Here is a 23,518-nt window from a genome sequence, read left to right as displayed (position 1 = left end):
TCTTAGAGAGGATGTAATTCGTATTGCTATTCGCATCATTTCCATATTTAAGAGAGGTTTAAGGTAAGCATAAAAGAGGTTTTTGAGCCAATCTACATATAATATATTTTTCTATATGTTATGCGCTTGACATATATTACCTACATCTTTGGACCATGTATTAGGTCAGATCCAGTGCTTCCAAACAACAATTAAAATTGAATTTATGATTTGCCACTTTGAAATGAACATGATTTGTAGTTTGGTCTTGTAGAAACAATTAATAGTTATAAATTAAAGAAAATGCTTATTAGTTATATGTTAGCCTATATTATGCTTTTAAATTAAAGAAAATACATTTCCTAATTTATAAATTATGTCAGTATTTTTCATATATATATAAAATAGTTTTGTGTGACACAAACGTTCAATCAATTATAGGCCCACACTTTTATCCCTTCGTATAAGTAGGTACTGAGATTTAAGCTGATTACGAATCTCGATGATGTGAAAATTAAAAATAAAATTCAATCTCTGCTGCTCACATCCTCGTATCTCCCTTTTTCTCTATCTCATTTGGCTCAACTCTCTCTATTTCGAAAAAAAATATAGTTAAAACTCTTCGTCTTCAACATCAAACAGAAAATCTCTTTGTCTTTGATCTCTAGCTGGAAATCTGATCTCTCCGCGAGGGTTTGAAGGCATAAAAGTTCATGCAAGGGTCTGAAACCCTCTCTCATTCTCTCTAACTTAAGGTGAAAAACACACTTTTTTCTCTCTCGTTTTGTTTTATTTTTTTATTTTAGTTTTTTGATCTTAAGAGATTTGTTGTTTGGGAGCAAGAAAAAGATAATTATTCTCCTAAATATTGGATAGCCCCAACATGGTCATCTCAAGTACATGTATTGTGTTGTACCGTGGTGTGATATGGCCGTTGGAACATCAGTGTCAAAGCAAACAACGACTATGGTTCTGTGTTTCTTTTATGTGCACATGTAAGCACAAGTTGTGTCAATTTATATCATTTCACGTGTTTCTCCTCTCTTAGATATATGAATGATGTAAAATGCATCTTATACTTCTTTTATTATACAATGGATGTTAAGTTTTAAGTCAATCATACCATCGTTTGACATCTGTTTGACGAAATGCCACAGAGACTTTTTATTTGTCATTATGAACCTTCATTTTCTGTAAGCTTCTGTTTTGGTATTTAATGTGTTTATGTATTTAATGGTATGGATTAATGTTAAAGAATTGAAGCTATAATTTTAAAATGAAATTAAAGTTTAGTCATCATCCTCAAAGCCTCATCATCATCGTCTATCTTAAAAAATCAATTTAAATGTTGTAAATATATTATCCATGGGAATCACTTTTAACTATTTGGAAATATACTAATTTTTATTTGAGAATGGTTTTTAGCATAATCATTTGGTTACCAAATGGGTTTCATAAAGCCACATCATTTCATTTGCTAATTAAGAGTGAGAGGACTACATTCTAAAGAAGAGCCTATAGTTGACTTCACCACCTTCAAGTTCAATATTCCATTGAAGGGCAAGCTCCAAACTCCATTTTTCATGGGAAACCCAGTTTAATTTTATTTTTCTCTATCTTTTACCACAGTTACACTTCTCATGTATTGGTACTCTTCTTTTTTCTTTTGAATTCCTTTTAATTTTTTTTCTTTAATTAGAATTTAGTTCTAATGCTTTTCAGGTTTTGATGGCCTCTTTGGAGCACTTTTCTGTCATACATGCGTGATAATCAAAGGATCGGAGAGCAATCATGGATGGTATTATTCCAATAGCATTTGAAATTTGTATAGAGCCTAAGACTGGTTTAGTATGTAATTTTTCCCCAATGGTATTTGGCCTAATGGTCAACTTAATGTTATTTTAAAAGCTTTTGATGTGCCCATCGTTGGATTGACTCAACTTGGTGTATTAGAGTGGATCCACTCATAAAAGTTGTTCAGGTCATCCATTTGGGTATGCACTCTTCTCATTTTAGACTTTGATTGAGGTGGGACAACTTCGTTTAAACTCTTATTTTTGATAATTTATCATTGGTGGGTCTATTTATCATGGGGCTATTTATGTGCTTAAAAGCCATATTTTTTTGGAACGGGTTCATGTTTCAAAGCACAAATTTTTTTGGACTGTTGATGTTATAAAGAATCTGTACTTTTAGTTAAATTGGGTTTGTTTGGGATGGGGTTTGTAAGTTGGGTGTCTTGGAGAAACGCAACCATCTCTTCTAAATCAAATTGTAACATGATAAAAGGGAAAAACTAAGCCATCCAAAATGGTTAACTTTGTGTGTCCTTATTTCTCTATTCTTAACTGTTAATTTTTGGTTCAGGAAAAATAACTTTCTTTGCTGCTTACTAGATGCAGAAACCATTACAAATTGCTAGAGACAAATCAATTTGGAAAAAAGATATACCCAGGTGAGGTGTTTTGCTACCATTTCTTTTCAACGGTGCATTTCTGATAAATTATAATTTTTTTTGTGATTAAATTAATTTTATAATTACTGATGTTAATGTTGTTTTTATTGAGTTTTTTCTTTCTTTTTTTCTTCTTTGGATCTTATTTGAGATGGCCTTGGAGTGTAAAGAGGTCTTAGGAAAGGGTAATTTAAAACAAGACTTTTTGCTTATTCTTTCAAGTCTTATTATCTAAAAATCATCACCCCAAGTATGTAACTCATGGTTCTTTTTACCCCCTTCTATCACACAATCAGTAGTGTTGCTTTAATTTTTTTAACAGATTGATTTAGTATAAGATTTTTATATTTTGGGGACTTGATGCACGGTATAAACTAGGTTTTGGGACTAATTACTATGTTGAAGAGTTTTGCACTTTCTATTTCATCATAACCTTGTATTTGACAATGTTAGTCTGAATACTAACTAATTCATGGTGTAAAATCTAAACCCATTAGAAATTTTCTACATATTTTTTGCAATGGTAATCTAGTTACAAACTAATTCATTTTAATGGTTAAACATTATTTAAATCAGCAGTTATATTTCATTTTGTGTTGTTTTGAACAATATTAAAGAACCATTGATAGGGTTGAAGGAAAGAGAAAGGGAATGGGTTTGCCAAGAGGTTGAAGATGATAGGTTGACTAGAAAGTGGTGGACATTTATTTGGGGTGTGAGAATGGTCTTTCACTCTTCATTGAATACTTTCCAAGGTGTAAGGAGCACATACGCATGTGATAAAAGGCAATTCAAATCTGTTTTTTATTTTTAACCTACAAATGGTTTTGCAAGTTGCTATATACATTTTCAAATGTTTTTTTCACCTGCAAATGGTTTTGATATATGTGGTTAAATGTTTTTTTCCCCTGCAAATGATTTTTTTTAATTATATCATCGTTTATGTTTTTAATAGTATCTTAGAGTTGTTTATCTTTTGATGTCAGATTCCTCTATTCTGATCTTCCTCTTTTTATATTTTGTAGATGAAATACTCCAACCCACGATACCACCACAAAAGATGTTCGAAATGTTGAAGATATTTTGCCATTCCGCTAAATGACAACACATTCAACCTGGTAATGGCTCTTACATTCATAGCTTTCCATTGAAATATTATAATAGAGATACTATTTGCAAAACAAGAAAGTCATTTTCTTTAAAAACTATGAGTACATAGCCCAAGTTCCGTTGAATTCTTCTTAGTTTGACTGAAATAAAGCTAATAAAGAGAAAAGAAACACCTATACCACTTTGGTTTGGAAATCAGTTTTTATTTCTTCATAATAGATATTAATGTGTTGTACGTGCTGGCAGATTTGCTAGAAGAGAATATTTCCTTGGTAGCAATGCAATCTGGTTTTTTACATAATGAAGATTCAAGTAAAATGTCTTATTTTTTTAATTGTTTTTCTGATCATTTGTTTACTCTCTAGAGGAACATGGTATGATATTTTTTTAGAAGGAAATCCCTGCTTTAAAAATGCACAAGGATTTCTAGATCTTAATTCATGTATATATGTTGATCTATGACGCATAATGTGGGTATTATCATGGTTGGTTTGTGATAGTTCATTACTATGGTTTAACACCTTTAAGGTTGTGGAATTATATGGTCTTAGGTTTTTAATGTTTTATTTTATTTTATTATTATTAATAGTATTCAATATTTTTGTTAATCTCATAGAATATGTGCTTAGGTTTTATTGCTCCTCTATCTCACGCTCTCTTTCAGCAACATTCTCATTCTCTCACACTTCTCTCTCACCCTATGTGAATCTTTTTATTGATAATCAAACTAACTGGTGGTGAAATCCAATGGCTAGAAACATCAACGACATGTTTGATTAAAATGACTCCAAAGTCATAAATGATATTCTTTTTGAGTGTATCAGTCTAGAAAGCTGTAGTCCAAACTCTCTTAAGTTTCGTGAGACAAGAAAGTGTGCTGTAAGGCATGTTGGGGATATCTTTATAAACATTTAGATTAAGATGTCAATGTAACGGTTCTTTCCCCTATATCAGATTTTTGGTATAAATTTATAGATCTCTGAATGAGTCTTAAATAATCGTAACATAGATTGTATGATTAGAAAACATTCATTCTCTCTCTTATTATTAGACTATTATAAGAAAGCGTTGAGTTTTGGATTTGTTATATTAAAAACTTGGGCGAGAATTTGGATTCAGTGACGCACCTAATGATCGGGTGGGAATTCAGATTCAGATACTGCCATTAATGTTGCTACCTTCCTCAATTAGACCACATTATTTCAAATGCGGTATCTTTTCCTCTCATTCTTTGCTGATTTTTTAATGTCTGTGTATTGGAGACATCTCAAGATGTAATTTCTTCGTCATCAAAATGGATGGACACATTTTCAAACCACATAAATCTTGCCATCTTTTGTATCTGTGATTTTATACTTCACTACCTTTTTGGTTTTATCGTCAGGTCAAGACATTGGAAAAGAATTATATGGAAGAAACTATAATGTGTTTTCCTGGCTTCTTAATATGTACATTACTTGATTTGAGACTCAGACTTAATCTATAAACTATTGAGCAAGATCCCATTTTAAGCAAATTCATATATTCAAAGATATTACAAAAGTTCACCCCTTGATTTGAACTTGACTCATTACCAGATTTGAATCTGACCACAAACTCCATTTTAACGGTTGTGCAGAATTTTGGGTAATGGGATTGGTGTTAATTTAAAATATGAACCCATTAGATCTTTGTTCTTTTCTATTTTTGATTTGTTCTTGATTGTTGTTCCCATCAATCTTTCAAAATAATAGTTGAAAGTGCATCATGTAAATGTAAGTGAGAAGTGTTGAGGCATTCAAAATATTGAGGGGGTGTGAGAATGTTATGTATTAAAACCGATTGAGTTGCTTACATTGCAAGAGTAAGGGAAGAATTAAGGGGTATATTTCTTGATAATTTTACTTTTAATTGGAAAAATATTATAATTGGGTCACTTATTTGTGCTTTCTCGCCAGCCTTGTTTGAATGTTTCTTTTGACATTGTAGACTTGTACTTCTTGCTTCTTTATTCACATAAATTCTATATTTTTCTAGAGAAAAAAAGAAAGAAGGAATGTCGCAAATATTGAACAACAAAGGTTAATGATCTGCTCCCAAAATTGAATGTTGTAGAAAAATTGTTGCGAGAAATAATGATAATTTTAGTAACTTAGAGAGAGAGAGAGTTTATGTGGTTTGGCAAATTTTGCTTACATTCACGGACAATGATAAGATTTTTTTCACTATTTTCCATGAAAAAAAATATATTACAATCTCTAATACAAGATTACAAAGCTGCCCATAGGGAAAAATTTATGAAAATATTAGGAGAAATAACAAGCTAAATCTATTGAATATCTCTTAATTGACTTATAGTCCATTACCACTAATAAAATACAAGACACAAACATAACAAATGAAATCACACTAGATTTTTCAAATTAATAATACGTAATATATATCAAATATCATAGATAAGTCTTGAACAAAATAGCCATGAAACTCGCAACAACTGCAACTTCTTTAGGAACATCTTCGATAAAATTCAGATCCCTTTAGTTGGTTCTTTATCCTGGGCAAAACAAATATTTTGTATGAATTTTAGTAACATATTATAAAACTATACAAAAACATTTTAAAGGTTTAAACTATTAAAATCATATAGTATTTTGACTAAAAACACATCAACAATAGGTAGAAAAACAACAAAGAAATGTGCCAATCAACCCATTTATGCATCTTCTTGGATTTTCAAGTTGTATCCATTCTTTTACACATTTCATCAAACACATTTGATGCCTATTAAATCAACACAAATTAAAGTAAAACACTTATCCATAAAACCTTCTTCGTTGGAAATTACCCATAGATTCAAGTAAGGAATTACTTAAATTGTTAGTGACTGGAAATAAAAAAAATTGTACAAAAAAAATCTTTTTAGCTCTAGGTAACACTAATCCCCAAATCGCAATAGTGCAACACACACATGGAGAGAGAGAGAGAGAGAGAGAGAGAGAGAGAGTGTTTCTGAAACCCACCATGGTCTGAGAAGCCACTCCCCCTTGATAATGAAGAAGGTGGGGTGCTCCAGCTTTTTTTGGAGTTACTTCTCACATCCCATAATGCTTATTAAAGATTTTAAATTGGCGTGACAATAATAAATCCTTTTTTTCCCCAATAAAGCTTGAAATATTTACTTTCTCGAGAAAGATGAAGTGAAAAACAAATAAATTCCATATGTTTATGTACGTGTTGTATTGGGAATTTAGCTATTTGAGAATACTATTCTCCCATCATCTGAACCGTTGGCATGTGATATGATGTGATGATGAGAGCAAACCTCAAATCAACCAATTAGGAGTGGAGTTGTTTCTTATCTTAATTCAAAATTAAAATGTAAAATCTTAATTAAAAACGAACTTTACCTTTCTCAGATCTCGGTGGAGTCATGATGCATGTGTGTCTCTAATATTAAAAGTCCCTCACGCTCATGTAGTCGATGATGATGTTGGGGATGTGTGATATGATGTTCCAGTCCTCTCCTACCTCCATTTCGCAACGTGCTCCCAAAACAGAGCAGGAATTAATTTCCAATCTTTGAAGCGAGGTAAGCTGTTTCAGCACCTCAGACATGCACATCAAGGAATCAGAGGAAGTGATTGACAACCATTGGAGTGATGTAAGATGAGCCAAACCTTCAGGGAGTGATGAATGTGGTGATGAATTGATAAACAGAAACTTGAGATTGTTGTTGCTGTTGTTAACTTGGTTGGTGGGCAATGACCTTGAAAGAACACCTACATCCCCTTGTAACTTCAACACTTCAAGGAGTGGAGGAAGGCATGGTGTCCAAGTCAATTTTGAGCAATCATTAATATACAGTTTCCTTAATGAAGCAGGGAATATGTAGTGAGGCAGCTCCGTTAACTTGGGGCAATAAGCAAGTGATAATGTGTGGAGAAGTGGCATGATGATAATTATATCTCTTCTTCCTCCACTTCCAGCAGCATGTTCTTCTTCTTCTTCTTTTTCCCTTGTCAACATCTCCCACTCCTCCCACTCATACATACTCCAGAAATAAAGTTCCTTTAACTGTGGGAATGCTATCACAACTCTTGATTCTCCACCACCTCTTTTTGTACCATCATCATCAACATCCACATTAATTCCTAAAAACTCAACACCTATACGTTTAACCGAATCTATTTCTGATATGTCGAGGCTTTCAAGGACTGGTAAATTTCCAAGAGTTGGCAAAACCTGAAACTTTGGAAATCTACGAAGGTTTAATTTTCTGAGACATGTCATAATCACTCCATCTTCTACCCTCAAATCCCACTCCTCCAAGTTATCCATACCACTAATATCAAGTTCTTTCAATCTTGGCGGAACAATTGGAAGACCATCACTACCTGCAATTTGGCCAAACACCTGGCCCATGAATTTAACTTCATCAATGTTTCTTATTTTGAGTTTTTGAAGAAGTTGAAACTTCCCAAAAGCAGGAAATTGCACACATTTCGCACAATCAACTATTTCAACAGCGATGAGATTGGACAATATTGAATCCACCATCCACCTAGGAAACTTAGAACCAAAGTAACCTTCTATTCGCAATTCCACCAAGTTTCGATGTGGTTGGAGGCCTTCCAGCACACCCTCAATCCTCTCTATCTCGCCTTCTCCCACGTTTCCCAAATCCCAAATCTTGAAGCTCAAACCTAGACCATGGAGATGTTGCTTATTCTTCAATTGTGCTTCATTAGCCTCATTTACATCCGCCACTCTATCCAACTCAAATATTTCTAAATCCCCTTGGAGGTGATTGAGATATTTTAATTCTCCAATTTTGCATCCACCTCCCTTTGCATCGCCAACAATGAACTTAGACAATGTTCGAAGGGAGCTTAATCTACCAATTCCTTGGGGCAAGTAGCTTAGTTCATCAGTATATTTAATTTCGAGATGCCTCAGCTTAATCATTTCCCCAATTCCTTGAGGTAGTTTACATAGCCTTTCACAATAGTTGAGCTTCAATGTCTGCAAATTATACAATCTGCACATTGTTTCAGGCAATTCCTTCAAGTTTGTATCAGACAAGTCAAAATATCTTAGATGTATCAACTTCTCAACCTCATTTGGCAGTTCTTCTAAATCCCAATTGTACAAAGATAGTTCTCTTAGACATGTCAATTGACAAAACAAATTAGAAAGAACTAGAGAAGATTGTGATGCCAATACATAACTATGGATGATGAGAGTCCGTAGATTCTTTGCCCTGTATATGGAAGGAAGGATGGAACTTAAATCTGTATTCCATGTAACGTTTAAATGGCGAACCTTCTTGCTATTGTTGTTGAATTTCGTGTTATTACCATCCATGATAAAGCATTCAGTCTTGGTGAGAAATTGGGCAAAATCATGAATAAGATCATGCATCTTGCAGTAAATTATGTTTCCATCGTCATCTCGTTCCATGTTTTGGAAAAATGAGCGCATCAGTAGTTCATTGAAATATTCATCACCCACTACTTCCAATTCTGTACTTCTCGTGGAGTTAAGAAGACCCTCTGCCATCCACAACTTGATTAACTCATCCTTTCTTATCTCATGATCTTTTGGAAAGATAGCGCAATATGTGAAGCAACGTTTTAGATTTGAGGGCAAATCATAATAACTCAACAATAGAACAGGCAAAACTTCTTTTGCAACATTTTGTAATTCCCATGCATCACTTTTCAAGACTTCTTCCCACTTTGATCTGGTTTTTTTGAAGAAAATGAGACCTCCCAAAGCCTTGACGAAAAGAGGCACACCCTTGCACTTTTTTACGATGTCCACGCTGATATCTTTCACTTTCTCACACTCTTCTTCGCTCCATCCGTGAAAAGCAATATGTTCAAACAATTCCAAACATTCGTCCTCGGATAATTTGCCCAGATCATGAGTGTAGACCGAATCCATCATCAATGCAACTTTTTTAATGCGCGTAGTAACGACAATTCTGCTTCCTTGTGCACCACTGTTGAGAGCAAGCTTCAATGGACTCCAGTCGGCGTGCTTCTCAGTCCACACGTCATCCAGCACAAGTAGAAACCGCTTTCCCGTGACAGATCTGCATAATTCTTGATGTAAATCTTGCCATTCAATGTTGTTAGAGACGTTCTGACCACTAGCAGCTTTAATAATCGCTTTGGCAAGCCTTGTTAAATCGAAAGGATCAGATACACACACCCACATTGTCTTCTCGAAATGGTTATTCACCTTATCATCATTGAAGACCATTTGGGCAAGAGTAGTCTTCCCAATTCCTCCAATTCCACATATAGAGATGACAACAGGAAGAACATTAGGTGTTTCTTGTTGACTACTCTCGCTCAACAACTTGCTTAGTATAATATCTTTGTCGTCGGCACGACCATGAACTTGTAATACATCAATCAGAGAGCTAGTCATTCGAAATGTTGGTGGTTCTGTAGTAGTAGTCCTCATCCCACTATCAATAAACTGGAACTGGTCTTTGTCCTTTGCAATATCATCTAGTTTGCCCCTTATTTCTTTTATCTTATGGCCGATGCCACGACGTAAAGAAACTTGACTGAAGGAGTTGCAAAGACAGAACAATTTGGAGATCAATACCTTCTTCTTGCGGATGTGTGTGTTGTCAACGTCCTCCTCGATTTGTGTACGATGAATTTCGGTGTTCCACTCGTCTAACACATCCTCCATTTCGTAAGCCACCTTTCTGAGTTCTTCTAACCAAACCTTGACACGTTCGTTGTTGACTTGTTTCTCCTCTGCATCTTTGAGCACGGCTTGGATGTGTTCAAGTGTAGTCTGTAGCTTTTCAACATCTTCATCAACACCCACCACCAGTCTCACTTCTTGTTCCACCTCTTTTCGACCAATGGATATCAATTGCTCTATAAGTGCAGAAACAAGTGCATCTGCCATCCTTTTTTTCACTTTGGAGTTAATGATGAGAGATCTAAGGTTGAAGCAAGCAAGCAAGCAATGAGGATGAAGACTTAGGATGAACAGAAGAGGAATGAAATATTAGAATCAATTATTGGTGGTAAAGGTAGAGGTTGACTAAAGCAATCAATCAATCCACGAGTAATACTAGCTTTACAAACTTACCAAGATTTCCAATCTTACTTAAGGTCTTCGAGATTACCTTGTGGTATCTACAAACATTATCCGACGCTACCAAAAAAAAAAAATAATAAATGTTAGTTTTCAATGTTGAATTTAAGTTTAATTTTAAAATCTATATATATTAAAGAGTAGGGATCTTGAATGGTGTCGCTTATTATTCTTCAAAAACAAGATGGTTGACTAAGTTAAAAGTTGAAACATGGGTAAATTACACTTTGACACCTTGCGGCTTGGCATAATTCCACTTTGACCCCTAATATTTTGACAATTGCACCTATCTCCCCTTTCACAAAAGGTGTTAAAGTTTAGGTGTTATTTTACTATTTTACCTTCTCACTTTTTCCCTTTTTTTTTTTTTTTTTCACAAGTAAACTTATTTTTTCACAAGAATATTTTTGTTTATAAAAAAAAATATTGTAGAAAGAGCAAAATGGTCTTTATAAAATGTAAATTTATTTCTTTAACTGTTTGACCAACAACAAATAGACAGAAGAGGGGTAAGTGTACCCATTTGATCACCATAGGAGAGGTAAGTGCGATTGTTGACAAATTAGTGGATCCATATGGAATTATGCCAAATCTTAGAGGGTGAAAGTGTAATTGACCCTAAAACATTTCCATATTTTATTTCAACATGGAATCACTATAAAAAAAAATTAATTACATTACAAAAGTCAACAAAGCACAAAAAATGATTTTGCAAGAGATTCCTAGGGGTCACCAAGCAACAATAAATGTATAGTGCAAAACATTTGCAAATGCAGAAAATGGATTTTGTGGGCTTTCCTTCCCTCGGCTATTGCTTGGGGGGTTTGGAATGAACGAAATAGCAAAGTGTTCAATAACAAGATTAGTAGTTTTTATGCAAGTTTGTTGGAGATCTTGGATTTGTTATACCTGTGGTCTAAACAAAGTATAGAGTTCGGAAGGACTACTTTTGATGACTTTGTTTTTAGATGGCACTCTTTATGTAATCATTAATGTTGTAGTTTTCTTTTCTTTAGTGCTCTTCGAAAGGCTTTTTCAGCCTCCTTGTATTTTGCTTGCCTTTTTTCAATATATTATACTTAAAAAAAAACAAAGATATTTGTTTTATACCAGCAAGACCTTAAGCTATGTTTGGAGTGAGAGAATGGGAGAGAAGAGAAATTCAATTTCTCTCAACCATGTTTTGATTGATAAGAGAAAACTTGGGACAACTTTGAAATTTTAAAATATCTTAAAAGTGATCTAAGGGTAGAATTGGAATTATAAAGTATTTAAAAAGGATTTCCCTCTATTTCTCTTCACTTTTGGAGAAAAAGAAAACTCACATTTTTTTTTCTCTCAAATTCTTTTCTCTTCTCTCCTTATTTAACAATCCAAACAAGAGAAATGGAAAGAAACTCATTTATTTTCTCTTCCCTTCTCTCCATTTCTCTCAATCCAAATAGAGCGTAAGAGAAATAAAATATAAGATCATTTTTATAAGTAAGTTAATATATTTATAAACAATTTGCGATTTTTGATTGGATGCAAACATTTCGTATCAGTTTTGGGCATTGACTTCCAAAAGCATGCAAGGGAACAAATACAACAATTAAATTGTTTGTTTTTTCCAAAAATTCAAACTATGAAGGGTTCAATGATTAATATATAGTTGAATAAAACTCAAAGTAAATTAACATTAATCTTTAGTTAATTAAACCAATTTTTTTTTCCTTGTTTCCTAATGCAATATCGAAAGGGCAGGTCGCGGCGATCAATCTAAAGGGACACCACCTATAATTATAAGACGACTCCCCACATGATATGATACGAAGATGTTCAAAAACTAATATGGTTTGTGTCTCATTTTCTTGCGATCCACCCCTCGATGTCGTACTACCACAACAAAATTTCTCTATAATTAGATGGATAAGTACTAACCCTTGGAGGCTGAGCCTTTCTTTAAAAGATTATCTATCCATTGACTTGGAAATACATATATAGCTCTAGTTCATAAGAAACAAATTATGTAAGAGAACATATTAATGAGAGATTATAATAACAAAGATTCTCTTATTTTGACTTCAAAATGTGATAATTTAAGTTAGAATTAATTAAATCAACCTATGGTACAAGTCATGTTTTAAATTGGGTTGTCCTTATCAAATTCTGATTATTCCTCAGTATTTATGTAGTGATTCTCCTTAATTTATTTCATTGTTTGTTTGTCTAAGATACAAGTGGGAAGAGGTCCATCGATATTATATTTTGCATGTGGCAGCCTCTTAGATTATAAATCTTAGTGGTTTGTGAGAACATATCAACTTGGTGATTAACCTAATATATTATGTACACCGATGAGAGAATTTTCACTATTTGAGAATTATATATTACAACGCTTAATTTATAATTGTAGGTTTCTCAATCCAAAACCCAAAAATTTATTTTCTTTCATATATAAATTTGAGTCCAACTAGCCTACTAACATATATAGTGAGGAAAAAGGCCTTATTAAGTCTCATCCACCGTCGTCAAAAGAGACCTTGAGATTTGTACAAAAATTCATTGATATTTGTAACAAATCTCAAGCTCTTGTTTTATGCATCTCGATGTCTTTATTACGGTAGATGAGGCTTAGTAAGGAAAAACTTTCTCTATAAATTATCCCAAATAGAGTTTCAATGGGTCATGGGACCTTCATTCAAGACATTTAAGCCAACAATTACAGTACTCATAGAGATTATAGTTTTGGATTATGTGTATCTCGTGTTGATAGAGTTTAATGCTCAATTAAAGTAGAGAGCTGCTATTAGGACCTCAAATATTACTTATTACACCTCAATTTCTTGAATTATTTATCACACCCCAACTAAAGCTTGACTCATTCAAACAATTTTAGTAATTGTTTACGATTATGGTTTGGCTCATATAAAATCTTAAACCCAAAAATCGTTCAAAAAATGAGAGAGCTCTATTGGCACCTCAACTTTTACTTATTCTCAATCTTTTATTTATTTTCTTTATTTTTAAGTATAAATTAGCCCATTTTCTTTTTAAGTATAAATTCATTAGAAAAGAAGAAAAACAATACTAGAAAGTGCGAGATCAAAATGATATAGCTAAAATTAAACGTCTTTCATATATCTACAAGAACTTGCACCAGAAGGACGATAAGTATAATAAAACCAATGCTTTACATTAAGGAAAATTGAATCTCATCTGACTTTATGGTTTGTGTGTCTTCTATTTTAATACATTTATGGACCTACCATTGATGTCGCTTTGGCTCATATTGATCGATAAGCAATTAGACAGCACATACACACATGACACATAATTTTTTTTATTAATATATTTTTATTTTTATTTTGATCCGTCACATGATAGAGAATATTCACTTACATGTAATGCCATCAAGAACTGAAAAAAACCAAATTAATGAAATTATGATGCTATGTACAAAAGTTCAATGTGCAAAATGAATTTCTAAATACCCTCAGAAACACATGCATTCCCTGTCTCTAACCACTCCACTCTCTTTTTTCCCCTTTTCTTATTCGTCTTTATTGCTTCTCCAAAGAAAAATACTAAGATAATATTTAATATATGTTAATGCATATTTGGTGTTTTATAAATATAATTCCATCAACTAGGGTGTATCGACAAAAGGTTGACGTTGCAACAAAATTTCTCTAATTAAATTAAGAGCTGTGATTTTACCACACCATTTTATGTTATGAATATTTTGTTATAAAATCTCACCATATATTAAAATCACTTACAAACATAATTGTAAGGTAATATGATTGTCCTAAATTAACCATCTGTTTGCAAAGACGTTTGTGTCAATGTTCACACACAAAAGAATTATAGGTGAGCTAGTTTAGGATCCAGTAAGAACCCAAAAATAAGAAAATTGATGTGAACCATCTCAAACAAGTATGACCACAGAGTTTCTCTATAATTAATGTTACCTCCATTTGTTCTTTGTTAGATGAGATCACAAAACTATCTGCTCCAAGTAGATTCAGGGCTTCATCTTTCTTAAACTCACTTGTGTTGAAAACTATTACATGAAATCCAAAAGCATTTCCAAACTTCCCAGCCATATGACCGAGACCACCTAGCCAAATTACACTGAGAGATTTACTTGGTTGGTTAATTTTATGGTGAATCATGGGACTGTATATTGTAATTCTAGCACACAGCAAGGGTGCTACCAATTCTAATGGATAGTTATCTGGTATTTTGTAGCAATATCTGTGTGCCCAAATACCAAAAACACATCAAAATTATGTTTAGACTCTTTAACAGTAGGGAATCAGTTCAAAATCTTCGCATTGGCAGAGAAATATTTATGCAAAGGAAAGTGAAAAAAAAAAGTGTTAAAAGAGAAAACATATAATCAGTTTATTATAATATTGTTAAGCTGTAAATAAGATAATTTCTTATGAGACTGGATATTCAAACAAGATTTCCTTGCAAGCTTCACCCCAGCAACAGAGTAAAAATTGAATGAAAAATTAACATATCTCTTTGATAATAGAAAGGTTCAAAATCTTGTTTCAAGGTAATGTTTGGGTCAAGAGAAAGACGTTTATTACAGAAACATTTGAAAATATTTCAATACAATCCAAAACATGCTGAGATGGAATGAAATTTTGACCAAAGATAAAAAATAAAAATAAAAATAAAAAATCATAACTAGGGATCGAATCATAGAAAACAAATTCAAATAATGTTAGTAGCAAAATTGACTTGCCTTTCATGAACTATAGTGTGACTAGAATATCCCCCTTTTGTTATTGTACCATCCTCATCAACAGCATCATAGGTTAGGGTATAACCCTTTGAACAATGGATTTCCATCCCATCATTACAATACTCACAATCTCTACACGAGAGCGAGAGCGAGAGAGAGAGAGAATGAGAGAGTGAGAGATCGGATTTTAGTGAGAGAGAGGGTTCGACAGAACTCTCTGTCTTTAAGTTTTAATCGGGTTTCAGTGAGAGAAAGGGTTCGACAGAACTCTCTGTCTCTAAGTTTCGAGAGCGAGAGAGAATGAAAGAGAGAGCGAGGGTTTCAGCAAGAGGGTTTAAACGATAGAGAAAAGGGAGAGAGAGTTCGAAGAGAACTCTTTGTTCTATTCGATCGGGTTTTAATTGAAGCAAGGAGGTGGCACTAATTAAATATATTTTGAGCGATGGCGCTGTAAATAAGCGCATTGTTTATAACTTAAATCGATCAGGTGAACTTTGAATCTCGTCTGTCCAATTGCCCTATATCCAACGATCGAAAAATGTTTGTTAATGCATTGGGTAAACAGTGAGGCACCGAATGCCTCCCATATATATATAGGGAAATGTTCAACACTCTACTATTTACCCTACGCTTTGCCCAACGTGTTTTGTCCTACATGGGTTAGAAGTTTTGGAATGGGCTGATTTTTTATGAGGATGATCTCTACAGTTAGAAGATCATCCTCACCAAAAATCAGCCCATTCCGAATTTTCTAGTCTCATGTTTACAAGTTGAAAAATCGTGGACCGTCCATTTTTTGTAAACCATTTTTGATGGGGTTAGAAGTTTTGGAATGGGCTAATTTTTTGTGAGAATTATCTCCTCACCATAGAAATCATCCTCATCAAAAATCAACCTATTCCAAAACTTCTAACCCATGTAGGACAAAACATGTTAGGCAAAGCGTAAGGTAAATAGTATGGTGCCAAACGTGACCCATATATATATATATATATATGGTCCCGTTCGACACCCAATAATTTGCCCAACATGTTTTGTCCTACATGGGTTCGAAGTTTTGGAATATATTGATTTTGGTGAGGAGATCATTCTCACCAAAAATCAGCCCATTCCAAAACTTCTAACCCCATCACAAATGGTTTACAAAAAATGGACGGTCCACAATTTTTCAACTTGTAAAAATGGGGTTAGAAGTTTTGGAATGGGCTGATTTTTGGTGAGAAGATCATCTTCACCATAGAGATCATCCTCACAAAAAATTAGCCCATTCCAAAACTTCTAATTGATGTAGGACAAAACATGTTAGGCAAATTGTTAGGTGCTGAACATTTTGGCAAAACATTTTTCAAAACATGTTGGCCCAAATGGTTGGTGTTGAACGGGATATATATATATATATATATATATATATATAGATATATATATATATATATATATATATATATAAAATAAAACACAACTAAATTGGAACAGTTTTGTGTGACATAAACATCCAATCAATTATAGGGTCCACATTTTTATTTCTCCACATAAGTAGGTGTTGAGATTTAAGCCGATTAGGAATCTCGGTGATGTGAAAATTAAAAACAATGGACGGTCCACGATTCCAAAACTTCTAACCCCATCAAAAATAGTTTATAAAAAATGGACGGTCCACGATTTTTCAATTTGTAAACATGGGTTAGAAGTTTTGGAATGGGCTGATTTTTGGTGAGGATGATCTCCTCACAGTAGAGATCGTCCTCACCAAAAATCAGCCCATTCCAAAACCTCTAATCCATGTTTTGAAAAATGTTTTGCCAAAAAGTTTGCTAAAAAGTTGGCCCTTGAACGCCACCCATACTTATATTATATATATCAAAATTGAATAATGATTAAGAATACCCGTCCAATTCCGATTTCTAAATATCAATTGTTTTATTTATTTATTTATTTGGGATCTTAGTTTTTCCATGAAATCTAGACGGCTGTGGGGTTGGATTGCAAATATTGTAATCCATTTGAGCAAAACAACCCCTGGTAAGATTTTTAAATCTTACTAAGTTGGTAAAAAAGTGTTTTTCAAATTTTTTTTTTAAAGAGCTACTATTGCCTCACCAATTAATTAAATTATATGTGCCACACCAAAAAAAGGAAATGTGCACACCATTTATTGAAAAAATAAATTCACACCATTTTATTTTACTACACACCAATAATTCTTTAGGGCAAAACGAAGCACTCCCTCTTGATAATGTAGAAGGTGGGGTGTTCCAGTTTTTTTTGGAGTTACTTCTCACACCCCGATAATGTTTATAAAAAAATTTAAATTGGCTTGGCAATAGTAAATCCTTTTTTTTTTTTTTTTCCAATAAAGATTGAAAAGGAACTTTACCTCTCTAATATTAAAGTCACTGACTGGATATTCTTATCTGGAAAAATAAATAAATTCGAAATATTTGTGTGTTGTATTGAGAATCTATTTGTAATCTCCCATCATCTGAACCGTTGGCATGTGATGTGATGATGAGAGCCAACCTCAAATCACAAGCAATTAGGAGTGGAGTTGTTTCTTTTCTTAATTAAAAATGAACTTTACCTCTCTCAGATCTCGGTGGAGTCATGATGCATGCGTGTCTCTAATATTAAAGTCCCTCACTACTCTCCTCTTCATAGTTCCTAGATCTCGATGTAGATGTTGGGGATGTGTGATATGATGCTCCAGTCCTCTCCTACCTCCTTTTGGCAACGTGATCCCAAAACAGAGCACCCAGTAATTTCCAAGTACTGAAGCGAGGTGAGCTGTTTCAGCTCCTCAGACATGCACATCAAGGAATTAGAGATATTGATTGACAACCTTTGGAGCAATGTAAGATGAGCCAAACCTTCAGGGAGTGACGAATGTGGTGATCTCCAAATAAACAGAGACTTGAGGTGGTTGTTGCTGTTGTTAACTTGGTTGGTGGGCAATGACCTTGAAAGAACACCTATATCCCCTCCTAAACTCAACTCTTCAAGGAGTGGAGGAAGGCATGGTGTCCAAGTCAATTTTGGGCAATTACCAATCCAAAGTTTCCTTAGTGAAACAGGGAATATGTAGTGAGGCAGCTCCTTTAACTTGGGGCAATAAGAAAGATATAATGTGTGGAGAAGTGGCATGATGGTGATTATATCTGTTCCTCCTCCATTTCCAGCAGCATGTTCTTCTTCTTCCCTTGTCAACATCTCCCACTCCTCCAACTCATCCATATACCACAAATGAAGTTCTTTCAACTGTGGGAATGTTACCACAACTCTTGATTCTCCACCACCTCTTTTTGTACCATCATCATCAACATCCACATTAATTCCTAAAAACTCAACACCTATACATTTCACTGAATACATGTTTACTATTCTGAGTTTTTGAAGAAATTGAAACTTCCCAAAAGCAGGAAATTGCACACATTTCTTGCAATTAACTATTTCAAGATTGAAGAGTTTGGGCAACATTGAATCATCCATCCAATTAGGGAACTTAGAACCAAGGTAACTTTTTATTCGCAATTCCTCCAAGTTTCGATGCGGTTGGAGGCCTTCCAGTACACCCTCAATCCTCTTTATCTCATCTTCTCCCATGTTTCCCAACTCATTGCACTCAAATATCAATTTCAAACCATGGAGATGTCGTTTATTCTTCAATTGTGCTTCATTAGCCTCATTTACATCCGCCACTCTTTCCAACCCAAATATTTCTAGATCCCCTTTGAGGTGGTCGAGATTTTTTAATTCTCCAATTTTGCATCCACCTCCCCTCACATCACCAACAATGAACTTAGACAATGTTCGAAGGGAGTTTAATCTACCAATTCCTTGAGGCAAGTAGCTTAGATCATCAGTTTTTTGAATTTCAAGATGCCTCAGGTTAATCATTCTCCTAATCCCTTGAGGTAGTTTACATAGCCTCCTACAACGGTTAAGTTTCAATGTCTGCAAATTATACAATCTGCACATTGTTTTAGGCAATTCCTTCAACCTTGTCCCAGACAAGTCAAGGTATCTAAGATGTATCAACTTCTCAACCTCAATTGGCAGTTCTTCTACATGGTGATTGCGCATAGATAGTTCTCTTAGACATGTCAATTGACAAAACAAGTTAGAAGGAGCTGGAACAGAGTGTGATGCCATGATGAGAGTCCGTAGATTCTTTGCCTCGTAAATGGAAGGAAGGATGGAACTTGAATCCGTAAACCATGTAACATTTAAATGGCAAACCTTCTTACTATTGTTGTTGAATTTTGTATTATTATCATCCATGATAAAGCATTCAGTCTTCGTGAGAAACTGGGCAAAATCATGAATAAGATCATGCATCTTGAAGTAAATTATGTTTTCATCGTCAGCTCGTTCCATGTTTTGGAAAAATGAGCGTATCAGTAGTTCATCGAAATATTCATCACCCACTACTTCCAATTCTGTACTTCTCGTGGAGTTAAGAAGACCCTCTGCCATCCACAGCTTGATTAACTCATCCTTTCCTATCTCATGATCTTTTGGAAAGATAGCGCAATATGTGAAGCAACGTTTCAGATTTGAGGGCAAATCATAATAACTCAACAATAGAACAGGCAAAATTTCCTTTGCAACATTTTGTAATTCCCATGCATCACTTTTCAAGACTTCTTCCCACTTTGATCTAGTTTTTTTGAAGAACATGAGACCTCCCAAAACCTTGACGAAAAGAGGCACACCTTTGCACTTTTTTACGATGTCCACGCCGATATCTTTCACTTTCCCACACTCTTCTTCGCTCCATCCGTGAAAAGCAATATGTTCAAACAATTCCAAACATTCCTCTTCGGATAATTTGCCCAGATCATGAGTGTAGGCCGAATCCATCATCAATGCAACTTTCTTAATGCGCGTAGTAACGACAATTCTGCTTCCTTGTGCACCACTGTTGAGAGCAAGCTTCAATGGACTCCAGTCGGCGTGCTTCTCAGTCCACACGTCATCCAGCACAAGTAGAAACCGCTTTCCCGTAACAGATCTACGTAATTCTTTATGTAAATCTTGCCATTCAATGTAGTTAGAGACGTTCTGACCACCGGCAGCTTTAATAATCGCTTTAGCAAGCCTTGTTAAATCGAAAAGATCAGATACACACACCCACATTGTCTTCTCGAAATGGTTATTCACCTTATCATCATTGAAGACCATTTGGGCAAGTGTAGTCTTCCCAATTCCTCCAATTCCACATATAGAGATGACAACAGGAAGAACATTAGGTGTTTCTTGTTGACTACTCTCGCTCAACAACTTGCTTAGTATAATATCTTTGTCGTCGGCACGACCACGAACTTGTAATACATCAATCAGAGAGCTAGTCATTCTAAATGTTGGTGGTTCCGCAATAGTAGTAATAGTCCTCATCCCACTATCAATAAACTGGAACTGGTCCTTGTCCTTTGCAATATCATCTAGTTTGCCCCTTATTTCTTTTATCTTATGGCCGATGCCATGACGTAAAGAAACTTGACTGACACTACGTGAAAATCTCCTATTTTAACTAAAAAATTTGTTGGGCCTGGCCCGTCAAATTTTGATACCCAAATTCCGCGGCCTACGGACCACGTTTCCAAATCTCAAGCTCGATCTCACTCTCAATCAACCGATCTCATCTCTCTCTCATTCTCTGTGTCTCTTTCTCACTGTCTCTTTCTCTCTACGTCTCTCTCACAATCATCGATCTCTCTCTCTCTATCTCGATCGACATCGCTCTTTATCTCTCTCTCTCTCCCGATCGACCTCCCCATCTCTTTCTCACAGTCGCTCTCTTGATCGATCGACCTCTCCATCTCTCTCTCTCGATTGATCTTTCTTTCGATCTGTCTCCCTCAATCGATCTCATCTCCCACTTTATTTGATCGATCAATCTCGATCGAGAACTTCTTTCGAACACTAGTTATCAGATTTGTTTCTAGAACTTCTTTCCAACCCTAGAAATCAGTAGATCTAGTTCTGAAAATCGAAATATTTTTTATCAATCAAGGCGTGAATGAGGGGCATCTGAAGATCGACTACAAAAGACAAACGATATGCTGAGTCGGGGATCGAATAACCGATTAAATAGTTTGGTTATCCGATCCCAAGTTTCTCATGCTCTCTATGTTCGCTACAATGGCTGTGATTTATGTCGCCAGCCGGTGAGTTTCCAATCTTATTCGCATTTCTGTTCGATCGATTTCACTTTTTTTTGTTATGGTTTTTATATATCGGTGTTCAAATGAAATCTGTTTAATTTAGGCATATCTGAATCTTAAGTTAAATTATTTTTTGAAAATTTGAATTGGCTATTATGTAATTTTAGGCCTTGTTTGATTTCCACTTTTCGATGCCAAATTGATGATCCAAACTTGTTTGAAATCTCTTATCTGTTCTTCTAAACAAAGTCAGATCATGTCAGTCCTAAGCTATTTGCTGCTAGTACCCAGCACTTGTACACTATCCATCTCAAGCTACAAAAACTCTCTAATCAAATATGTTGGTTCCTAGACTGCTATTTAGCCTTCAGTTATGGCCAAGATAGTTTTCCTAACACTTCAAAGTTGTGTTCTACACCCACGATGTACCTGCATATATTTGCCATACATAGGCAACATAATTATCAAGTCTCAGTCCATCAGAATGCAGTCTCATTTTATATTCATGACATAGTAACTAATGTTGAAATAGTTGGTGATGAGTATATAGCGTTATTAAGGACATATATGATATAATTTGTAAGTGATGTTGGAATAGTTGGTGACAAGACAGGGGTCTTTTTGGTTACAGTAGGTTTGCATTAGAGTTCAGTCCCAATTTCATACCATTTTGCACTAGTTATGAGTCAATTAACTACTTATATTTATGGGGAGGTCCCTTATGTTTTCTTTGTAGATGATGCATTGTTGGTCAATGAAATTGGAGGGGGTTAAATTTAAAACAAGAATCGTGGAGGGATAGCATATAAACTAACGGTTCTAAGATAACAAGGTCTAAGACAATATATACGCAACACAACTTTGGTAAGAACTCTCTTGGGGATTAGGCATTAGTTAAAATTGATGACAAAAAATACCCTAAAGGGACCACTTTTCTATTTCGGTTATTGTACTTGGAAATAGAGATACTGATGAGAATTAGTGCTACGTAAATCAAGGTGAGAAGCACTTCTAGAGTCTTATGTGATCTCAGTGTACTGACCAAACTACATGAATAATAATACGAGACACCTGTATGACTAGCTGTGCAGCATGGAGTTGAGTATTGGGAAGTTAAGAAATGTGTTCATAGAATAGATGAGGATAAAGAATTTTAGATTGGTGAGTGGTAAGTATAGGAAAAGACTAAATTAAAAAAAAAAAAAAAAAAAAAAAAAAAAAAACTAAATAAAGTTAGTATATTTGAAGGAATTCATGAATAGCCCCAAATATAATAACAGCCCAATGAAAGTAGCCCTATGGTGAAGGTTAATAAAAATATTGTGCTTGGCCCTCCTGGTGCGCCTTTGAATCAGAAATCTGTGATTGTACACATTCGTCACTATTATCTTTTTAGTTTATGATACATTAATTATTTCAGTGATTCACGATTTTCGTAAATGCATAAAAATGACCTGAGACTAAGTTCAATTGTCCCAATCCCACGACCTTGCTTGGGTCAAACATCACTCTAAAAAATCATGAATAAGCAAACCAAGAAACAATGTATAAAAGTAGTTTGAGCTTACTTTTGAGGCCTATAAGCCGGGGAGTGGTGTTGGAATGTTTCCACCCTTTCCTTTAGCAGCATCTTTCCATTTCTATAGTGGGCATGGTTTCAAGAGATCGTTGTTGATTAGCTTTCAAACTCAATTTGGGTTAAGAAGTAATACTCACAAGCAAGAGAGTAAAAACCTTTTGCCTGCCTTTAATTTTATTTATTATTTAATTCTTTGTAACGTACGGGTTCTTCTCTCATAGCTAAAGAGGGTAAGATAAAGTCTTACTTGAAGTATAAATTAAGAGGATGTTTTGGGGAGAGGTGGCATGGTTTAATGTTAATGATGCAACTGTAATTTTATTATTACAATGTTAATGATGCAACTGTATAGTTATATTTTATTCTATTTTGAAGTACCAACTTGG

General features: G+C 34.5%; 1 protein-coding gene and 1 long non-coding RNA gene across 5 annotated transcripts in view; one reads left to right on the top strand and one right to left on the bottom strand.

The window, feature by feature from the left end:
* The first annotated feature begins 451 nt into the window (after positions 1–451).
* The window catches only part of LOC147388573 (uncharacterized), a 63,500-nt gene continuing 40,433 nt past the window's right edge, over positions 452–23,518 (top strand). The window contains exons 1-5 of one of the 4 annotated variants that reach the window (XR_015170420.1): positions 452–734; positions 1,702–1,777; positions 2,376–2,434; positions 3,460–3,552; positions 12,395–12,710. This is a non-coding gene — a long non-coding RNA (uncharacterized LOC147388573). Of the gene's footprint in view, positions 735–1,701; positions 1,778–2,375; positions 2,435–3,459; positions 4,977–12,394; positions 12,711–23,518 lie in introns of those variants that run through there. The other 3 variants (XR_015170418.1, XR_015170419.1, XR_015170417.1) reach the window with 3 other exon arrangements.
* On the bottom strand, positions 6,977–10,459 carry LOC147388577 (disease resistance protein RGA2-like). The gene has a single exon (XM_086417589.1). It carries the CDS (start codon positions 10,457–10,459, stop codon positions 6,977–6,979), a length of 3,483 nt encoding a protein of 1,160 aa, XP_086273715.1.

This window comes from Akebia trifoliata, chromosome 12, assembly GCF_017979445.1.
Source record: "Akebia trifoliata isolate Shusen 1 chromosome 12, ASM1797944v1, whole genome shotgun sequence".
NCBI lineage: Eukaryota > Viridiplantae > Streptophyta > Magnoliopsida > Ranunculales > Lardizabalaceae > Akebia > Akebia trifoliata.
Note: the sequence above shows the minus strand (reverse complement) of the source record. Positions and strands in the feature narration are given on the sequence as shown.

Excerpts from the sequence above, each read along its gene's own strand:
- LOC147388577 (XM_086417589.1), bottom strand. The coding sequence starts at position 10,459 with ATGGCAGATGCACTTGTTTCTGCACTTATAGAGCAATTGATATCCATT.